Genomic DNA, 21,819 nt, shown 5'->3' on the forward strand with positions numbered 1-21,819 from the left:
TTGAATAATGTCATCCACCAATCCATCCATTTTCTATGCCGCTTGTCTTCACAAAGACATGAATTATTATTATTTATTCCTCTCTCTTCCTCTGTCGGGGCGGGTGCTGGGTGTTCCATCTCTGCTGCCTGGGCCTCCGTGGAGTGGAGTTGCCGTCTCCGGCCATGGTGGGCTCCTTTCTGGTTTGTCCTCTCAATTATGTTTTTTTTATGACCATTATAGGCATTTGCTGATGTAGTCCTATTTGTTTCTGTTGTTCTGTTATTGTCATTGCAATTGTTGTTTTTGTCTCTCTTTGTATGTCCCCCTCTTGTCCCTGCACTCCACCCTTTTTCTTGCTTTCTATCCCCTCCTGCTCTGGTCGGGCCAATTTGCATAACTACAAATCATCAAAAAAAGTCAAATAATACTCCTATGTAACAGGGAAGGTGTAGTTTACATTTTCCCTGGCATTGCAAATCTGTTTAGCATGTAAGGGCATTTAGATTAATAATACTATCTGCCCCAATGGCTGGACAGGACCCCTTACCACTTACCCCTTGTACAATGGGTTAGGTAGGTCGTTTAAAGAGATACCTGCATTAAAAACTACAATACACATGATCTGTAGTCATGTTTTACTGTAGCAAATGTCCCTGGGTAACTTTAAGTCATCCGGTATGTACAATAATCTCGTCTCAAAATACAATAATTAAAGCGTCTGGTACGGTATTTTGTCATTTCCTGTACCGCTGCAGTGCCTTTAATGCTCATGCGCAGTGCGTATGGTGGCTGATTCCCGCTAACTCGTGATGAGAAATCCAATTCCTTGTACTGACTCGAATGTGTTTATGAGTCGCACACCGATGTGAATAGGGCACTCGATTCGCCTGTCACAGTGAAACACGGACGACGCACGACATGTATTAACAGGAGTGAGTTATCGCTGCAGAGCACCCGTTTGTCCCGATTCAATATAAAATTCACGAGTTTTGAACGATTCGTTCATGACATGATTTGCACATCTCTCAGTTATCTACCACTATCACTTGTCGTATTTTGGTCAGTTATGATAATTCACAATGAACAAATTAGAAACATGCACTTTAAGTTCACTGAAGTCATAACTTCAGCCACACTGCTACAAGTGTCCCTCAAGTGTCCAAAAGCCGCCAGCAGGAGTCACACGACCACCGCTAACCTGATGCACCGGAAGTAGAGAGCTGAGACGCTCCAAGTTTTGGGGAAAGTTTTTTTTTTTTTTTTGCTTTTCTGTTAATGACAGGAAGAAGTTGGATGTGTGCTCTTGTCTCCCAGTAGAACCAAGATGGGACTCCCCACGCTGGAGTTTAGCGACTCTTTCTTGGACAGTCCGGACTTCCGAGAGCGACTCAAGTGTCATGAAATTGAACTGGAGAGGACCAACAAGTTCATCAAGGAGCTGATTAAAGATGGAAACATGCTCATTAGCACGCTCAGGAGTGAGTAAACACAATCTTACTTGTTCTTCAACTAAGTCACTGCTGTCCTCCATTCGTTTGTTAGTGTATGGACTGTTGACATATGATTCATAAAGACGATGGTTGCCGCACATTTCGTTGCTGATTTCACCAAACATACTTGATGGTTGCCCACCTGACCTTCCAGCAAGAACACTCGAACGACTTAATAACGTCATATTGTTTTCATACAAATAAATTAAGGAGTTATTGCAGTTCAAATCACGTCACGTTCTGTCATAGGAGTCCAAGTGGAATGATATAGGGACTAAGTCTTGCTTTATTCCTCAGCTTTGGCTGTTGGCTAAAATCCTCTGCTTTCTTGTATTGATCTCTTAGCAGGCAGGCCATTTCTTTAATAGAGTGATATTATATGGATATGTCAACATAGGGGCTATGCATTCATGTCTCTTTGCAACCTCGGGAGGAGTTTATCAGGCTTTTTTGCTGAAAATGTTTGCTGGCATTTCCTTAGAGGAACAAATAGAGTCTCTAAAAAGGGAGGACAATAGGAATGTTTACGTCGTTACACTTGGAAATCAATCACAGCATTGTGAACATAATCCATATGCAGTTAATAATCGTAAACAAGATGTGTCATCAGACACAAGATGAGAAATACACAAGATGGGAACTCAAGATTTGTTACATTCTTCTACACTCTGTGTGTATGCTAACGGCCCCGTCTCCAGCCACTGAGACAAAGAGACCGTATGACTGGCAAAAGGTCTCACTTCATTCATGCTGTTGCTCTATGGAACAAAGCCGTCAAGGTTCTGAAAGCAATGCGTGAGGCAATATGTTGATTAATTTTCACATACAGGCCGCACTTTGGACACCCCCAGTTTCCATCTTTCACTGTGAAGGTGAAATGTAACGTCACCATGTTCTGCCTACTTAGTAGTATGTTCGCTATCATGGCTCCTGCAATTAGAGCTGAGCATCACGCTTGTGGAGGTGTTGTGCACGTTTTAATGGTGTGCTTGTGGCACCGCGGATACTTCTTTTAAAAGTGTCTCTAAAAGCCAAAGAAAAAGTATTGTAAATGACTATTTCCCGCCAAATGTAGGTAGGTCTTGAGTTGTTGGTTCAGCTTTACAGATTCAAGTGTTAGCTAAGCTGGCAGTCGGTGATCCTGCGTCCATGAAAGGCTTTATTGCTGCCCCACTTCCCAGGCTGACTGTCCACTGAAGCTTCATCCCACATTCCAGCACCAGCTGATAACGTACACTTCCTGTTGGCTTGTTTGCCCCTGCAAGCTCATGAATGCTTCTGTGAAATGGGCACTGTTTCAGTTTGGAACAGGTATACTTTTGTTGTGTAAACCAACAGATAGTAAACAGATGGGGCTTTTTCATGTTGGCTGCATGATCCACTTTCAGTCAGGGAGGGTGGAAGGAGGGAAGTGGGTGTTCATGGAATCAAGTCAATCATTGATGGTCTTTAACTGTGGCTGTCTCAGAGGTCAAAGGGTCAAATATTTCCTGGTTTCAGCCTTTCGTCCACATGGAAACGCCGTTCTGGGTGACCTCATTCATTCATTCATTAATTTTCTACCCCCAGCTTGTTGTTTTTGTGTCGACAATCAATTCACTTCTTTCTGAAAACGATCATGTGACCAACACATGACCATGGTCACATGACATGAAGTGACCATTGGTGAGGAGCCAACATAATATGAATGGACATGACTCGGCCCAGCCCACATTCTCCTGATATTTTTTGTCTTATTCTCACTCTGGTTCTTTCTTATTCTGTAGTCTGTAGTCTACATGTAGGCGTGCTTGGGTATTACCTCCTTCTTATCCATTCCTGTCAGGATGCAAATATTTACTAACAAGAAAATTGTGTGGACAGGGCAACACGATAATCAATACATCAATTCATCACACCATAATGGATATATTGATACATGCATGTGTGTATGTTTTCCTCCTCTCTCCACCAAAAGGGCTGGAAGACAAGATAGTTCATTCTGTGCATCTCAACACCAAGGCATGTTGGTTCTCTAGCAGAATGAGTCATTCAGTCGCTTTGTCCCAGTGGGGAGAAGTGGGGCGCTAGTGTGCACTCGCTAGCTGTGTGTGTGGTGTGCTACTCGTGTGTTTTAAAGCTCATTGATCAACTCAACATGAACTTTTTGATTTACTGGGGTTGGGTCTAACTGTTGTTTGGCAGATATGCTTTTATTTTTAAGACGTCCACAAGATGCAATGTTGCCCAGTGCACGGGCAACACTGCAACACAACCACACTGGGATGGAACCCACACAGAAGGCCTTTCACTGTCTGGATAGGTGTGGTTGGACGTGCCTGTTAAAGGTACCAACATGCAGGGAACTTAAAAAACACAACCCGTTTTTTTGCTGCTAACTTGGAAGGCACTTCGTTAGCCACATGGAATGGTAGTTAATTCTTGTTATGGTTCGGCTTGCTTTGGTTTGCTGAGTGTGTTGTCAAGTAGTGGTTGGTTTACGCTTGGATGCACTTGCATTCATTCATTCATTCATTCATTTTCTACCGCTTATCCTCATGAGGGTCGCGGGGGTGCTGCAGCCTATCCCAGCTGTCTTCAGGCGAGAGGCAGGGTACACCCTGGACTAGTCGCCAGCCAATCACAGGGCACATATAGACAAACAACCATTCACACTCACATTCATACCTATGGACAATTTGGAGTCGCCAATTAACCTAGCATGTTTTTGGAATGTGGGAGGAAGCCGGAGTACCCGGAGGAAACCCACACATGCACGGGGAGAACATGCAAACTCCACACAGAGATGCAGCACTTGCAGTGGTATGCAATTTTGCATGCTGAAGACTAAATTGGTGGTAATCGGGTGTGACATATGTGTGAAGCGTGCGTGCCAAAAAAAAAAGGTTATTTTTGGTTAATAAGTAATCATACTGCCCAAAGCCGTTTCTTGTATTCAGCAATACTGTCAGTGCCTCTTTTTCTAGTTTATTGCCTCCTTACTGCTTTTTGCTTTATCTGTGAGGAAATATATTTAGCTTTCTTTTTTGGAGTTGTATATCTTCTAGGTCCCTTACAAAGAGAGCAATGCAACTATAGGGGTACTGTTGTTGTGTACTAGTCGTAAATACTACTTGGCGTACTAGGTGTGAATAAATCGTGTCTTAGTGTGGCCATTTTGTGCTATTTTCGATCAATGATTGCATGCTACGTGCTTAATAAATGTGTAAACAGAAGACAAACCGTGCACAAAGTAGTCGTTACGCTTTCATAAATAAATAAATGTCATGCATTGCCATGGCGAATGGTGTGACAATGTGGGGGCAAAATATAAAGGCCGCTAATTGCGTACAGTGTCATCTGATGGACGCAGGTGGAACGACAAGCCTTCATTCATGCTGACGATTTGATAGATTCAGATGTTGCATCCCTGCATTGCTGTTGTAATGAATTGGAGTCCAAAGCATCCTGAACTTATTGTGATATGGATAATTAATTCCAGGTGCAGCAGCGCTCACACCTGGTCTCAATAACCACCGCTGACTTTTATGAATTCCCTCAGTGTGGCCACGCTAAATGAATACACTAATTATCCCTCGGTGAGCAGTAGGGGGTGAGAGCCTGTGACGATGATGCCAGTCACGAGGTAGACAGTATCAGAGAATATGAACTATATTACTCGGCTCTTTAAATGCTTTTTTGTTTTTTTCTTTTACTTTTGCCAACTTAAAGGTGTCTGCTAAATATTTCTTTCAATAAAAATGGCATGTATGTACAGCATACCTGTACCGCTGTTGGAAAAATCTCACAATGTTTACATCTTCATGTCTTTATGCTTCACTGATGATGTTTGCACATTTTTTGGCAGTCCTTGAACGCACCACAGTTGCTGTGAGACACAAAGTGAAACTAATGTCTAATATCATTATATTTATAAATATAATAAATATTTATATTATAATGTCTAATATAAATAACTAATATCTAAAGATTTGCCTCAATACAGCTTTCCTTCATGAAATGTACCTATGAAAATACTTTAAAACACCGGGCAATAGTCATAAAACATTTCATCCAAATTGTAAACTCAAAGTCATTTCATTTACAACACTAATAGCTATACATTTTATATATTCATTCTTCCATTATTCTTGGTTAGTGAGGAATAGCTACTTTTTATACTTGAAGTTTTGCAGGCATATTTAGGGGTTAAACCTGGGGTGTGTTGCATTGAACAATGGCAATTGAAGAGAGAACGGGAGGGTTCTGGAGCGGAATGAAATCTAATAATTACAACACTCAGTTTTTTTTATTGCAAATGGTGATCCCAAATGAGATAGTCAAGTGCAAGCTACCAGGAGGGTTTGGAGGGGGAGGAGTGGCAGTGGTAATTTGGTCCGGAGCTCCAAAGTGCGCAGCCAATTTGGTAGACTGGGCTGCGCCGAGATGGGTGTGGCAGCGCACCAGTGGAGGTGTCCACATTTTCAGTTTGGCGCAGTGACAATTTCATGACGAAACAACGCGCCAAAGAAGCGCTGAAAAGTTAAAGGTTCCAAGGTCTGACTTGGTCTGATGGGGCACTGTGCTCACCTGCCCCAATGCCAAGTTGCAGCTTGAGTCTGAGCAGATGGCGGCCCATCGTGGTGTCACATGACTTATGTCACATGATTGTATGTTATTACACCGCTTGCATGCCCGTGCTTGCTCAGCAGCATCAGCAGGATGTGCTAATGAATGGGTGATGTCGGCTATGTCATTACAACCACCACATGCATGTTAGCATTCTGGACTTTGGAGCAAACGCCCTGGGTTCCAATCTCCACTAAGTATCATTGGTATTCGTCAGGAAGGGCATCCGGAATATAAAGTGCTCAAGCCAAAAGCAGTGTACGGATCAAAAGATCCGCTGCGGCGACTCCGAAATCAACATCATGCAGAAAGAAACAAAACATTCTAGCATGTTAGCTATGCAGCAAACATAAAAACACTCTTGCTTCACCTTCTGCTGTGTGGATTTGTAAACCCTCCCCCGTCCTCCCTCACAGTGTGTGTGTGTGTGTTGAAGGCCTGTCATCTTCATGTTTGGGAGGTAAAGTACTACAGTGTTACGTTGTTTTTTGTGGGAATCGGCTTTCTATGACCAGAAATCTAAAATAGCATATGAAATATGTCTGGGTATTCACACCAGCAATTCTTGTGCTTAGCAAACCAGTCTGTTTACTTGTATATTATCCTGTGGAAGCGAGGTGTTGGTGTTATTAATACGCTGCAAATGTGTTGGTAACATGTCTTTACGATACAGCCATCGCACTCCCATCTATGGACCAGAGCCTCCTCTGTCTTTCTTGAGTATGGCCCAAAGTAAGGCTTGATAAAGAGGATGAGAAACACTATTGAATCCAAGAAATACCAGCGTAGCACCTAGACTACAATATCATGGCTGTTATAATTTCAGATGGAAAATCTGGCATTTTAAAATATCTTTACTGAAAAGAAGACAAAAAATAGTCTATTAAATGATCATAGAATATGACAGAAGTATGTATAGAGGATAAGTCAATTATGTCTGAATAAGTAAGAAATCAAATACAGTTCTTTATTAAGTTTGCGGTGGCTAATGTCGCTCATGTCACTAGCATAAATACTGGAATGAAAACAGCAAAATAAAATCACTGGATTGGTCAGTGGCTCCCAAAACATAAATAACAATATAAAGCTGCTAATGTCATGTTATTGTTTTTTAGGATGGTTGGATCGTGGATCGTTTTATTCATAGCTTGACTCAACAAAGGGAAGGCAAAATATGCTCCCTGTGGCGGTTAGGGACACTAGAAAAAGGACAGACATTATGTAGTGGTTTTATTCTACAATAAGTTCAAACCGAAAGAAGAGGCGACCTTCGCCTGAGTCTATGAAGTGATGAAGGTGATCGCTGTAGAAAGCGGCGTGTCGAGTACGCCGGTGTGTGTCGGAGAAGTAAAGAGCGACGTCACTCACCTCTGCTGCTGTGTCTTCAGGCTCCGCCCCTGACTGGCCAGTGCGGACCTGCAGACAATTAAAGGTTGCAAACAAGAGGAACGCAACACCTGTACTTGTGTGTACTCATAAAAACTTGTTTACACCAACACTGAGGCAGCAAACAAAGCATACTACTTTTGTAAAGGTGTACTCCGGTAGAAAGAAACTTTGTAACATTTCTATTCAGGTGCTTTGACATTTCCAAAATATCCCTGGAAGACATTCAGAGTGAAGTTGATCCAAAGTTCAAAGTAGTTATTTCAACAATGAAAAAGAAAGTAGAGGTGATCAATTTGGGTTTTATGTGACTGCCAACATTTAGGTTGTAATTTATGTACAAAGCACATCTCCACTCACTGTGCTCCTTTGTTATTAAATAGGTGTCATGGTTTACTAGAACACCGATACAATATTAATCTGTACACACTACCCTTTTCAGGTACACAACTTTCACTTTTGTTTTGAAGACAAGCCATAAGTATTCTATTGGTGAGACTTGTTATGTTTGGATGATGTAAAGATGATTATGATGGATGATTGATGCGTCCCACGAGCGTATTAGCCACTTGTAGCTTCAGCCAGCACAATGCCGCCAGCCAGGTATGGAAAGTAAAAAGCCATAAAGTCAAATGATATTGAAACGTGATCACACGCTGCCATGGATGGGCTTAGCATGTTATCAATCGACTGCACTTTTTACGAGCTATTGTTAATTTTCCCGATGTTAAGAAAGAGTTAAAGTCAACTCAAGACGTGTGGCGTATCTGGTCAGACATATTGTGGTTAATATGTACATAAGTAATAAGCAATATGTATATCTGTACCATATATAGTGGTAAGGAAACGTTTGAGCACTCCTGATAATGTTCAAGATGTTCCTTTCCAAATGACTGGTTGTTGGGATCAGCCATTCCAGGTAAATATATCATATAGATGTGATAGATGATAAGGGAAATGAAGTTTATAGGAATTACTGAATGTGTGCAATAATTATTTAAACAAAAGTAGGCTGGTGCATAAATGTAATAAACATCAATATTTAGTAGATCCTACTTTTGCAGAAATAATGGCTTCCAATGAGCATCTGGATTCTGGTTGAAGGTATTTTGGACCATTCCTCTTTCCAAAACATCTCCCGAGTCAGGTTGGATGGTTTCCAAACATGGACAGCCCACTTTAAATCACACCACAGATTTTCAATAATATTTAGGTCTGGGGACTGAGATGGCCATTCTAGAACGTTGTACTTGTTCCCCTGCATGAATGCCTTAGTAGAATTGGAGCATTGTTTAGGGTCATTGTCTTGTTGGAAGTATCTAGCCAACTTCAACTTTGGCTTTAGATTGGTGCAGCATTTGGGGGCAAGGACTTGGCAGGGTGTGGAGGGTTTGTGGCTGACGATGTAATCATGAATCAGGAAGTGGCTATAAAGCTCCATCCCAACCCGCTGTACTTGGAATTGTGGGCAATATTTGGGGATGAGTACCGCCTCAGTGGGGATTTGGGAGCATGGTATTGGCCCATTTCACTCATGGATTATCGCGATCGGTATCGGCAGCATGAAAGCCTGATGGGAACATCCCTGGAAATAATGTGACGGCGGCTGCTGGGTATGCATTTTTACACTTGGTTTTTGTCATACTGTGTTCACTGGTTTATCGTGGGAGAAAGGTTCCCAAAATAGCTCCCAGTCAGTGAAATCCACAAAGTATTTGTTTACCATCATTATTTATGTTTTAAGGCTGTGAAACCTCTCACCATACACGTAATACACTTTACTCAGACAGGCGTTTCTCGCCTTGACACGGTGTTACTGGTGTTGACGTGTTGTTATTCGTGTTGACGTGTTGTTACTCGTGTTGACGTGTTGTTATTCGTGTTGACGTGTTGTTATTCGTGTTGACGTGTTGTTATTCGTGTTGACGTGTTGTTACTCGTGTTGACGTGTTGTTACTCGCGTTGACGTGTTGTTACTCGCATTGACGCCGTGTTACTTGCGGTGATGTGGTGTTACTTGCGGTGATGTGGTGTCACTCGCGGTGACGCGTTGGTCACATACACAAGAATGGACAGGCGGCACTGCACAGGAATACGGCAGGAGAGAAATAGAACGCACAGCATTTTGTGAGGTCTGATTTATTTTCGAGTAAGCATGTTTATGAAGCAAATGTTGTACACTTTTGAAAGCATATTATTATTTATTATTTTTGGAGAAGCCAAACTCCTTACTTGTGAAACCCCAGTCACTACATGGAACTACATTCATTCCCAAAATCCAAAAAACAAGAGGGGGTGAGTCGCTGTTAATGGGCCATATTGCGGATGGGGATGTTAAACAATCGCAACTATCCCTTTTAAAATTTACATGGTGAAATGAAAAATAACCAAAACACTCTTATTGATTATAGGCAGAAGAGAAGACTTTACTCGGATTAAAATGTTGTTATTGCACTATTTTTCAATAAATTTGTAAAAGAAAATCACATCTCATTGTCATCTTATGTAAGGGACAACATGTACAGATAATAATATTTGTCTAATGTAAAAATATATGCTAATAATTTACACTTAATAACTGCAAGTTATAAGCATGGGTGGGAAAAAAATAGACATCCAGGTCACCGTACACGGCTTTAGTAATGCTGACTAATTTGGGTTTACAGGCACTCTGTATTGTAAGTATTCTTAATGTTCTGATCATATTCGGGATACCTTATTCACATCACATCATCCCTCCACGGAAAAAAGGAGCCAAGCTTATAAGTTTCAAATCCTCTCCCGAATATGTGTGTTCATTCTGTCTGGTTTTGCTTCGTGTGACGGGGCCTTTAGTTTTTGTAGTTCCGTGTGAACAAGCAGCACTTCACCATCGATCTGCGTCAAGTTGCTAAATGCTCCAGCAGCGAGAAGGTTTTCCTTTCCCAGCCCACAATGTGGTGGGAAAATTTACGCAGTCTCGACGATCCTGCAGCATGGTCCGCAGGGCTCGGCCCCCCTATGGTGTGACTGACAGGCAGAGCAACACAGAAAAAGGCAAAGCACACTTACCTGAAGGGCTGCTACCGTGTTTCATTCCCTCCAAATGGAATCAAAGTGGCACAAAGCACCCTACTGTGACATCTAACATCCCCCCCGCCTCCTTTCTCACCGTTAAGCCGGGTGCTCCCCTTTTGAAAACCACCTCGGCTCAAATCAGCAGCGTCTCGCCGATGTGATGAAATGTTTTGTTTCCCCACAGTGTACTGGAGGATGGAGCCACTGCTACAAAGAAAGTGCATTGTTGCAGGATGCTTTTGTGCTTTTTGGTTCTGTAGAAGACTGAAGTCTTATCTTCCCATCTGGAGGAAAAAGAAGAGAACCATCTTCAGTGCCTCAATTTGTTGTGGAGAGTACAAAGAAAGAATGGAGCCCCTTCCTTTACAAAAAACAAACAACTGGTATAATATCATTAGCCTCCTTAAAGCATGCATGTTTTCAACGGTTTCACATTCAGGATGGGATTGATAATTCATAATAATAAGCTTCAACATGCAAGAAGAAGAAATGGCCGTGAGACAAAAAAATTCATTGATCTGATGATCAAATATCAGGTGATGAAAAGATAAAGGCAGTTATAGCTGACAGTTGTTTGGGCATGCTTGATGCCAGTGTTTCCAGGAGGCAGGTGGTGCCGAAGATGGCTTCACTGTCTGGAACTCATGTCCATCTCCAAATGTTCTCCATTGGGTGTAGATGAAGGGAAGAAGTCCAACAGAGTCAGCTTATTCCTCTGGGAGAAGTCTTTTGTCAAGTGTTGAAAAAGGGGATTCATGAGGGATTGCATTCCCCTGCAACATCTCCACATACAGTAGCCGGTTGCCGTTTGACGCCCCTACACGAACTGAAGCTCCATCATTCCATTGAAGAATGATGATGGTGGGATCTCCTTGTCATGCCAGTAACGTTGGAAGCCATCAGGAACGTCAAGGGAGAAGAAAACCTTCTTCCACCTTTCAATGTCCCATGTTTGGTCCTCTCCTGCTCATTCCAAACCTTGAAGGAGACCAGGCCTTTGAAGATGTTTCTTCTCTGGCAGATGGTGTCTGATGGTTGTGGGACTGCACTTGGCACCAATACCAACCTTCATTTGGGCCCAGGATGGTCCTGTGTCTTGACGGACAGCCGATGGGGTCTTGTCTTTTTAGTTCCATGAGCCTCAGGATGTTTGGAGAAGTTAGAAATGGCTGTCTTACTCCGTCCAAGTTCAGCAGCAATGCCGCTGCCAGAGGTCTCGCTTATGCAGCTGAACCATCCCACCTTGTTCAAAGAGAGAAAGCTTTGTGCCTTTGCCATCAAAAGATGATGACAGTTAGTGTGCATCATCAACATGCATCCTTCTACGGTAGGCGGAATGTAGATACTTTCTATTGCATTCACACCTGCTGCTCAATCACGATGGGATGTTTTTGTATAAAAAGTGCTTCCTGTTGAGACAGGAGATGATAGTGAAATGTCACGGCAACTACTGATTGAGTTCATGCCTGCAAAAGTGAAACTCTTTTTCAAATTTTCCTTATGCCAGCTTCTTGCTGAAGGTCGTGTTAAAGCATGGCAGCATGTTGGATAAACATCAGGTGAATGTTTTGATGAGAGGTTTACAGAAACAATGTGTTGGCTGCCACTACAGTATATTCAAGCAAGGGCTTTTTGCAGCTTCCATTGGTTTTCTTTGAATGAGAATTTAGTGTGCAGCATAGAGGCGGCATGTTCTGACAGGCATGCACGGGCGCTATGTATGTGGTTGCCTTGGAGACCAGATAGAGGTGGTCCCTCGGGAGGGCCTGGACTGACATCTAGAAGCCGCCTGGCACTTTGGCCACTCAGTGCTTGATCCAGCATCGCCTCCCCTGGATGCTGAGGGCTTCTCTTTTCTGATTACACCTTCAATATTGTTCTTTCCCTCCCCAGGCCTTGAAGCCCGCTGTGTGAAGGATGATGTCAGCATGTCAGCCCAAAAAAATGACATGCTGAATTAGATGAAATGTTTGTCAAGTGTAATAAAATTAGACGCGGCTATTTTGAGATGTGCCCATGAATGTTCTTCTAATAAGTATTTTATATTTTGCTTCTCATTCCACTTTCTGCTACGGTGCTTTCATGTTCCTCCTCTCCTGTCGCTCTTCATGCGCATGGTAACGCACTCCAGGCCCCCACCAGCTGCTGCTGCTCTCCTTTTTATGACACCACATATAATCAAAGTGTAACGGGCAAAATTCCCTCTTCTGTCAGACGAAATGAAGACGAGCTATCTGGGGAGCCGTGACGTCTCCACTTCGCCTGCACCCTTCAGAGTGGCTGCTTTATTTTGGGGCTTTTTATTTCTTTATTTCCCTGCAGCCTTGTAGAGTTGAAGCTAATGGGGCCTCTTGTGTTTGCTGCTACGTGTCAGTGAGCTGCCTCTGCTGGTGACTTCATCTCATATTTCACTTTTCACTTGCTACTCTTTACATTATTACATGTATAGTGTACAGGGGAGCCCTGCTTTTTACAGACTCTCTGGGACCCTGAGTGATGTCTATATTTGACACACAATTTGTCCCTCCCCTCCAAACTCTCCTGCTAGCTTGATGCTGACATTCTCCTACAATTTTGGATCGACATCCATCCGTTTTCTATACCGCTTATCCTTACGGGGACAAACAACCATTCCCACTCACATACATACAAACATGCATGTTTTTGGAATGCGGAAGGAAAGCGGAGTACCTGGAAAAAACCCATGCACATTTGCAATAAAAATTGCAATGTTCTCATTATTTGCTGAGATTAAGCTGGATGGATGGACATATGGGACTGATGCGATGGACGGATGAATGAACATATGAGACTGATAAGATGAATTGATTGACATATGGGACTGATGCGATGGACGAATGTACATATGGAACTGATGCGATGGACGGATGAATGAACATATGAGACTGATAAGATGTATTGATGGACATATGGGACTGATGCGATGAATAGATGGATGAACATATGGGACTGACGCGTTGACTCGATGGACATATGGGACTGATGAGATGGGGGGTGGCTGGACATATGGGACTGATGCGATGAATAGGTGGATGGACATATGGGACTGATGCGAAGAATGGACATATGGGACTGATGAGATGGATGGATGGACATGCGACTGATATAATGAATAGATGGATGAACATATGGGACTGATGCAATGGACAGATGAATGGACATATGGGACTGATAAATGGATGGATGGACATATGGGACTGATACAATGGATGGATGGATGTATGGGACTGATATAATGGATGGATGGATGGACGAATGGACATATGGGACTGATGCGATGGACGAATGGACATATGTGACTGATGCGATGGATGGACATGCGACTGATACAATGAATAGATGGATGAACACATGGGACTGATGCGATGACTAGTTGGATGGATATATGGGACTGATGTGATGGACGAATGGACATATAGGACTGATGCGATGAATAGGTGGATGGACATATGGGACTGATGAGATGGATGGATGTGCTGCAGTTGATGGAACTGTGCTGATTGACTTCAGACAAAATTAACACTGAATGAAAAGATTACGCAGCATGGCACATGACCCGTGTTTGTTTCTGAGCTTTATGTCCGTCTGAATGTCAGCAGCTCGGCGATCATCCATTATTGATGTCCTTGGCAGCCCACTTAGGTTGTCAGTTGAGGTATTGATCCCAAATGTGCAGCTGCACAAAGTGGGAGTGTTTGGGAGGTGGGGGTAATACAAACGTAGCTCTCAGCGGCACTCTGCTAAGTCTCGGCAACATTTACCATCAGTCATCGTTGACGATATTGTACTGTAGGTGCCTGAAAGAGGCTTTCAATCTGAGGTTCCGCAGGGGAGTGTATCATGTAACAGTGCTATGAGCATGGTGCGGTTCTCTTTCTGTCCAAGGAAACTCCTCACATGTGAAATTGTTTGGATTTTTTGGGTTGGTATACACAACCGTGCCAGTTGGAATCCTTTCAATGAATAATGAATGAATAATCCTGAAATGATCCACACGACTTCCCCACTGAGCACTACAACCACAATAATAACCATTCATTCATTCATTTTCTGCCATTCAGCCTATCCCAGCTCTCTTCGGGCGAAAAGGCGGGGTACACCCTGGACTGGTCGCCAGCCAATCACAGGGCACATATAGACAAACAACCATTCACACTCACATTCATACCTATGGACAATTTGGAGTTGCCAATTAACCTAGCATGTTTTTGGAATGTGGGAGGAAACCGGAGTACCCGGAAAAAACCCGCGCATGCCAGGGAGAACAGGCAAACTCCACACAAAGATGGCCGAGGGTGGGATTGAACCCAGGTCTAACCACTCGCCCGCCGTGCAGCTCCAATAATAGCCATATTATTCTTATTATTATGATGTTGTAGCTAGGTATATTTAAGCGGGGTATTCTTATTAAAGTGTTCTGCAAATGTACCGTGCACAGTGTGCCATCATTTAGAAAGAAAGCGTTCCATCACATTGTCATTCTTCCGGTCCTCTAATTAGACCGGACTTTCCTGCGATGCTAAAAGTGATCATTGTCACACACTTTACCCCCCTCCATTGCTCACTAATAAGCGCTTTGATTAGAAGCTTACATCTCAGCAGGAACGTGAGGCAAGTCTGAGGTCTTCTGTCTGGAAGGAGTAGAGGAATACTTAGTAAACCATCAAGTGATGCTAACTATGGAATTTGTACTCACCTGGTGCTTCTGGTTGTAAAGATCATTGAAAGTAAATCCTACCAATGTGATAGTTCAGTGTCAGCTCGTAGTAAGTCAGTAAAGTTTGAATATGGTTTCCTTGTCTCTTGTTGTCCAGGTCTTTCTGCCGCAGTCCAGAAGTTCTCCCAGTCCCTGGAGGAGTTCCAGTTTGAGTGCCTTGGCGACGCAGAGACTGATGACGAGGTGAATATTGGTGAGTCCGGCTTGTCTTTTGGACAGTGTTCAATATTAATAAAGGTCATGCTGTGACATGGCGGTGTCGCCCATGAAGGCTTGAGGCTGAGGTATGATCTGTTTACTTCCTGTCTGTATACGACATGTTCCTCCCCAATTTCACATCTACTGACTGATGTAACACATCAATTCCTTCCAGTTGCAGTAACACTCATAAAAGTATTCACATCTTCTTAAAGATGTTGGCAGGTCCGCAGTTGTGTCCACTGCACTGCAAAATAACGGTTAGCATGAATCATGCCATATTAATAATAAAACCTTTCATCAACAATCAATTATTTTTGAATAAAACAAATTGATCTGATATGATATATTCCAGTCCTTATATTAAACTCACCGTGGCAACCTGGACTGCCCTGTACTACTTGGTGGACCCCTCAGGCCATGGACCATCAGAAACCAAACCAGGACACTGCGTGTGGCCTAAGTGTTTCCTGCATGTATAATTGATGTGATTGATTGGCTTTTCAAGCTTCCTCTCTTTGAGATCATGTTGACTAATTGTGTGAGCAGTGTCAGGGATTAATGGAGGTCTGAACTGTTGAGCTTCCAGCAGGAATATGAATGCATCTGTGAAGAAATTCTTCACTTGCCAAGCTGGGCTTTTTTCTCTTCATTGGCCTGCTCATTATGCTCAGCTTGAAACCTTGGCTCTGTACAGCGAGAGGCTGCTGAATTACTGTCCATCTGTGAGGAGCGAGCACCAGTCGACCTCCTGGACATGAGGCCTAATGTTCGTCTGAATGCAAAATGAATATACGCCGCTGCGGATGCATGATAGGCGGCTTGGCAAAAGACCAATTACGCTTGTGAGTGTGTGCGTGTGTGTGTGTATGCGTGCAAAGATCCACACAAAACTTCCGATGGGGCATGCGCTCCCCTGTCTGCTGGCTGTCAATCAGCAATGAGGCGTCCTCCAGATGGAACAATGGATGTTGCAGCGGCTCATGCACTGGCTGTGGAATTCATGAAACGCGTGCGTTTGAAATGAAGACCAAAGCTTAGCATAGAAATGCCTCCACAATCTAATGACATCCAACACCAGAACTTCTTTTTACAAAGATAATTAAAATGGCACGCGGCACAGCTCAGACCTTCTCCAAGGCCAAACAGTGAAGCCAGATAGCAGGAGCTTCTTCATTCACTTTGCAGGGAACGTACTGGAGGGCTGTTTACACACACAAAAGCAGATGAAAACATTGTCACTTGGGTTGATTGTGAAAGCAATAGCATCATGTTCCAACCTTCTAAAACGTGGTCTCCATCCATCCATCTCCTGCCTCTTATTTGAGGTCGAGTCCGGGGGGCAGGAGCCTAAGCACGGAAGCCCAGACTTGCCCAGACCGGCTACTTTGTCCAACAGCAGATCCTGTGTCAGTCCCAGGCTATAGTTGGGCCATAGTTCCACAGCCTCATCTCCAGAACCCCTGAACAGACCGGACCAGGAAGTCTGAGGAGTGTGATCCACGATAGTTAGAACACATCCTCTGGTCCCTCTTCTTAAAAAGGGGACCACCACCCCGGTCTGCCAATCTATAGGCACTGCTCCCGATGTTCCCGATGTTGTCAACCCCAGCACACCCACAGTATCCATGGCCATCAGGAACTTTGGCTGGATCTCATGCAGATGGACATCTGCTTGGATAGCAGACACCATGTGTACTTCTTTCAACAAACAAGTTCCTTTCAAAACTCTGTGATGGCTAACGTTTTTTGTGTGGACAGGGCCTAGCTCTTGTGGGGACCAATTGATGACTGTGGGTGATCTTTCTTGTTGCGACCATTGATTTAAAAAATGCTATGATGGCTTTTCTGGAAATCAATGTGGTCATCAGTGAGGCTCCCCTCGGACCAACATGTGAATGTCGCTGCGTTCCTCTTTGATGCTCACACTATTTCCATCACGTCACACCAGGATCCAGAAGGCTTCTGCTGACCTTCCATCGATCTGGCACGTTGACATCCTGCGGTGACATTCACATCCTCCGCCAGTTCTGTATAAATCAATGCAACCAAAGGATTGATGCGACAGTAAAATTATTATTTTTTATTTAGAAAAGTTACATGCCCTTTTCCCGGAAGGTCAAATCTGTAGCCTCCCAAATCTCAATCACCACTCTAACCTATGACATACTTCCACCTCAGAACGTCAATATAGAGTAGATGTCTCCTCTGCTTTACGTATATGCTCACACTGCAGTAAATCTGATTGATCCAATTGTCATTCCTTCATTTGCCGGGGCAAGTGACACAGGTTTGAACCTTCTATTCCTCCTCTTTACAGTCTAATCTTATCCCATCTGTGGCTCCAGAGGTTCCCTTTACCCCCTGAGTGGTTTGAGCTGGTGGCTTTAATAGAAGGCTGGGCAGGCTTGCTGGCCCTCAGGTTCATTGACACAAAATCATTGGCTGCTGCTCTTTGAGGCTTTGCTGTTTAATGAGCCAATGTTTCGGCGATGATGCATGGCTCCTGATGGCTGCCTGGTAATGGTGTCAGCGTGTTGGAGCGCTGCTAAACGGCCGCATGCAGGGACTGACCGAGAGGCCTTCTCCTTAATGAAGTCCCTGGCAAATAAGGTTGGATGTTTGCTGAAGTCATGCGACTCTGCAAGCGTGTAATATAAGCCACAGATGGCGCCGGGGTATCTGAACCACATCAGCTTCTCGCACAGAGTGGCAATGCGTCGTTAAAGAGCCTCGGAGGGGGAAAGAAAATAAAGGGATGCAATCAACGATCTTCGCTCAGTTTCAAGTATTGTTTTTTTTAGTGTTGTTTTACTGCTTGTCCGCGGACAGCTGCGTGATTTTATTACATTCTAAAATATGCTGTGCTGAAAGCTCGGAGGCGGCGGTTCTATAAACATTTTAGCACCGCGCTACGACGCTCCCGGCCCGCCACCAGCATCCCATGTTTAACGACTGCTCCTGCATCTAACAGCAACTCATCTACAAACTTGCCAGGATGTGAAAGTTCCTTTGCTTTCTGTTTCAGCCCAGTCCTTCAAGGAGTTCTCCAAGCTGCTCAACACGGTGGAAGAGGAAAGGCGACGCTGGGTAAGCGCTTTGGAAACATTTCATTCATGGAAAAGTGGGAAAATTATACAGGAGCACTGGTCTGTAATTTGCATAACTGGCCATGATGTCAACTTCAGCCTTTGTGTATGGGCGGGGAAAACTGAGCTTATTTGGATTGTGTCATGAAATTTGTGGCATGTTATGTTATAAACCTCATTTAACAGAACATGACAGAACATTTTAGATAGATGATTTTAGACACTTCATTAATTCAATAGAAATTCACATTTCCCAAAATGTCACAACAAACTCGATAAACAAAATAAACCAAGGCAAGACATGAGCGATAAGAAAAGAGAATAAAAATAAATGAATAAATATGGCGCAGATCATGTCATATGTGTGGTGCAATAATCGATACATATAGTAAAATAATAATAGTAATATTATTATTAATCATATTAATGATAATAATTAATATAAATATAATATAAATACTTTTAAAAGTGCAGTCCTGTGCGTGTTTTTATCACTCCCCTTCTGTTTAAGGTTAAAAAGCCACATCGGGTGGGGCAGGAGTGATCAGCTCAGTCGATGTATACGTGGATAGAGTCCATAGACAGACGTGTGTCTGTGTGCGCCGCCATCTTTGGCAAAGCCAAAAGCCAAATATATGACATATATGATGTAGTATAACAATGTAGCATCCTCCCCTGTATCAAGCTGGAGGGCAGGTGAAATGTTGATGAGGTGCAGGAAGCCAAAGGAGGAGAAGAAGGTCATCGGTGATGTTCCATAGTGGTACCACATATGTACCTGCGGCTGTCCTGCAGCTCCATCCTGATCGTGATTATCTTTAGTAGTTTAAAACTATTCTATTTGTGTTCTTTACAGAGTTTAAGGTGGCGGTCTTTTGTGTTGCGAAAGAGTAGCCATTGTGGACATTCTAATTTGGACAGCCTTGGTGCAGCATGATGACGTCATGCAGCCTACAAATGTATATTTTTAGGATGCAGACCTCTGATTCAAACACAGCCATGGTGTTGAACCGGAAAGCAAGGGTGCCACCCTCCCACAGCCCCCCCTCCTAGGATTACAGACAAAAAATGTGTTGCCTTGAAACTCCAAATAACATCAAGAGAAGATGAAGTAGAGCAGAAATAATCCATTTTGGTGAGCATCTGTCTAAAGCAGGGGTCTCAAACTCAATTTACTTGGGGGCCACTGGAGCTCGGGTCTGGGTGAGACTTGGCCGCATCAGGTTTTCCCAAAAAAAAAAAAAAAACACGTTTATTAAAAACAAAACATTTTTAAAAACTTTGCTTTGGTTCCAATTTTCTACAAGAAAAGCTCTAATAAAACGTTCCACTGTTCTCAAATATTTTACTTTTTACTTTTCTACACAAAATAAGATGAAAAATAAATAAACAAATCAAGAATAAAGAAAATCAATCAATCAGTAATAAATAAATATAATAATAATAATAATAATAAAACGGCAAATAATAAAAACTTAAGAAACCACATATAGTTGGTGGGTAGACAAATTATTTTTTTCAGATTAAAATGAACTGAAATGAATTATTAGAGCCCTGTAGACATGACCAAACACGACTATAGTCACATTTATACTCTTTTTATTTACAACATATTGCGCAACTGCAGGGTCTTGAGACACATGCTAACTCGCAAACTAGAGAGCTAGCGACCTAAACGGTAGCCTTCAAGTTATTTCCTTTAAACTTAAATAGCCAAAAACTTACCACTTCCACACGGATAGGGAGGATAACTATTAACAGCTATTTAACCTTTAACATGAACATTAATCAAACGTAATAATTTTTTCTGGGTACATGATACCATACAGCATCCATATCAAACTTGCGCGGGCCGCACTAACATTAAACTTTCATATCAAGGCGGGGGCCTCAAACTAGTGTCCTGCGGGCCAAATTTGGCCCGCGGGCCGCATGTTTGAGACCCCTGGTCTAAAGTGTCTGTGTGAATTATTGAATGAATAATGGATGAATCTTGCATGAACCAGGAGATACTGTGTTAGCAAATAAAGATGAAAATGATGCTTTCCTCTCCATGTTTGTTAAGTCGCACTCTGGCTGACGTCTGCACTCTACTGGGTGACATTGTAGCGCTACAGGTTGTTATGGCATTGCTAAAACAGCACATGAAATGGCTTTGTTGTACCTCAGACACAGACTGAAAGTGAAAAGAGTTGGGTTCCCCAGACAGTTAAAAGAACGCTATAGAACTACTTAGTGTTTGCTTTCCTCTGTTGATTCTATTTACTGTCACCACACACGGCTTTCAATTGGATGTTTTTCTCACCATTTCAGGATCACGCTGCCTTTCTGTGCTGCATTCTTCTGTTTTGCTGTTGCTCTTTTGTTTTAAACGAGGCATTCAGTGCTTTATTGTTGAGGGAATTGTAGGCACTCCATAGAAACATTTAATGACAGCTCATATTGCTTGGTGTTTATCAGCCACCAAGCAGGGAAAGAAAAATAAACACAGATGAAGTATTGCTGTTCTCAGTGTTACAATTGCACTACCACCGTTTGTCCATAGGGCAGAAGGATGATCAAATGGAATTTCAGGTTGGTGTCACTTGAGTTTGACAGAGACTAGACTGTGATTTATTACTGAGCTTGTGTCACACGGCTGGCGACCTTCTTCTTGGCAGCAACGCCTCTGTCTAAAGGTCGAGAGATGAGCCTGCGATGAGGTTAGATGTCTTCAGACACAGCAGGCGTGTCGCTAAAGGCCAAGGTCGCCAAGGTCCTTCTATTTAGCCAATGTGCACATAAAAACTGCTTTATCATGCCCCCCCCCCCTCTCCCCCCTCCTAAAGTTAACCAGCCTCTTACCATGTCGGGCATCTGTACTCATCTGTACTAGACTAACAGGCTGTCCTATCAGTATTACAAAGTCTGGCTGAGTTCAACTTGGATGAAAAGATGATGGAGCATGATGATGGGAATGATGAAGGAATATATCCACGCATCCCTTTTCAATAAAGAGGACAAAGACTGGGTCCTGGACTTCTTTTTTGACTTTCAGGACCACTGTATGAACGTCACTTTTGTGACTATGGTGTATTGAAGGACCACTGAGCAAAGTGGGAAATGTCAACACCTGATGATGGCTGAAGCATAAAGCCAGAAACATGCTATACATTTATCACTTAATATGCCTATATCCACTTATGGTGAATGAGACAGGATGGCCAGCAAAAGGAGGAAAAAAAGGAGAATGTACTTTTTACCATGAATGCTGAATGGTGAATGTGCAGGG

At 43.0% G+C, this 21,819-nt stretch overlaps 1 protein-coding gene across 2 annotated transcripts in view; it reads left to right on the plus strand.

Annotated features, from left to right (window-relative positions):
• Positions 1 to 815: 815 nt before the first annotated feature.
• The window catches only part of LOC131134339 (rho GTPase-activating protein 42), a 60,867-nt gene continuing 39,863 nt past the window's right edge, over positions 816 to 21,819 (plus strand). Inside the window, exons 1-3 of one of the 2 annotated variants that reach the window (XM_058079491.1) lie at positions 816 to 1,460; positions 15,359 to 15,454; positions 18,488 to 18,549. In XM_058079491.1, the coding sequence (XP_057935474.1) occupies positions 1,307 to 1,460; positions 15,359 to 15,454; positions 18,488 to 18,549 (312 nt within the window). In that variant the 5' untranslated portion in view covers positions 816 to 1,306. The remainder of the gene's footprint in view (positions 1,461 to 15,358; positions 15,455 to 18,487; positions 18,550 to 21,819) is intronic. The other variant, XM_058079492.1, reaches the window with a different exon arrangement.

Source organism: Doryrhamphus excisus, chromosome 8 (assembly GCF_030265055.1).
Source record: "Doryrhamphus excisus isolate RoL2022-K1 chromosome 8, RoL_Dexc_1.0, whole genome shotgun sequence".
Taxonomy (NCBI): domain Eukaryota; kingdom Metazoa; phylum Chordata; class Actinopteri; order Syngnathiformes; family Syngnathidae; genus Doryrhamphus; species Doryrhamphus excisus.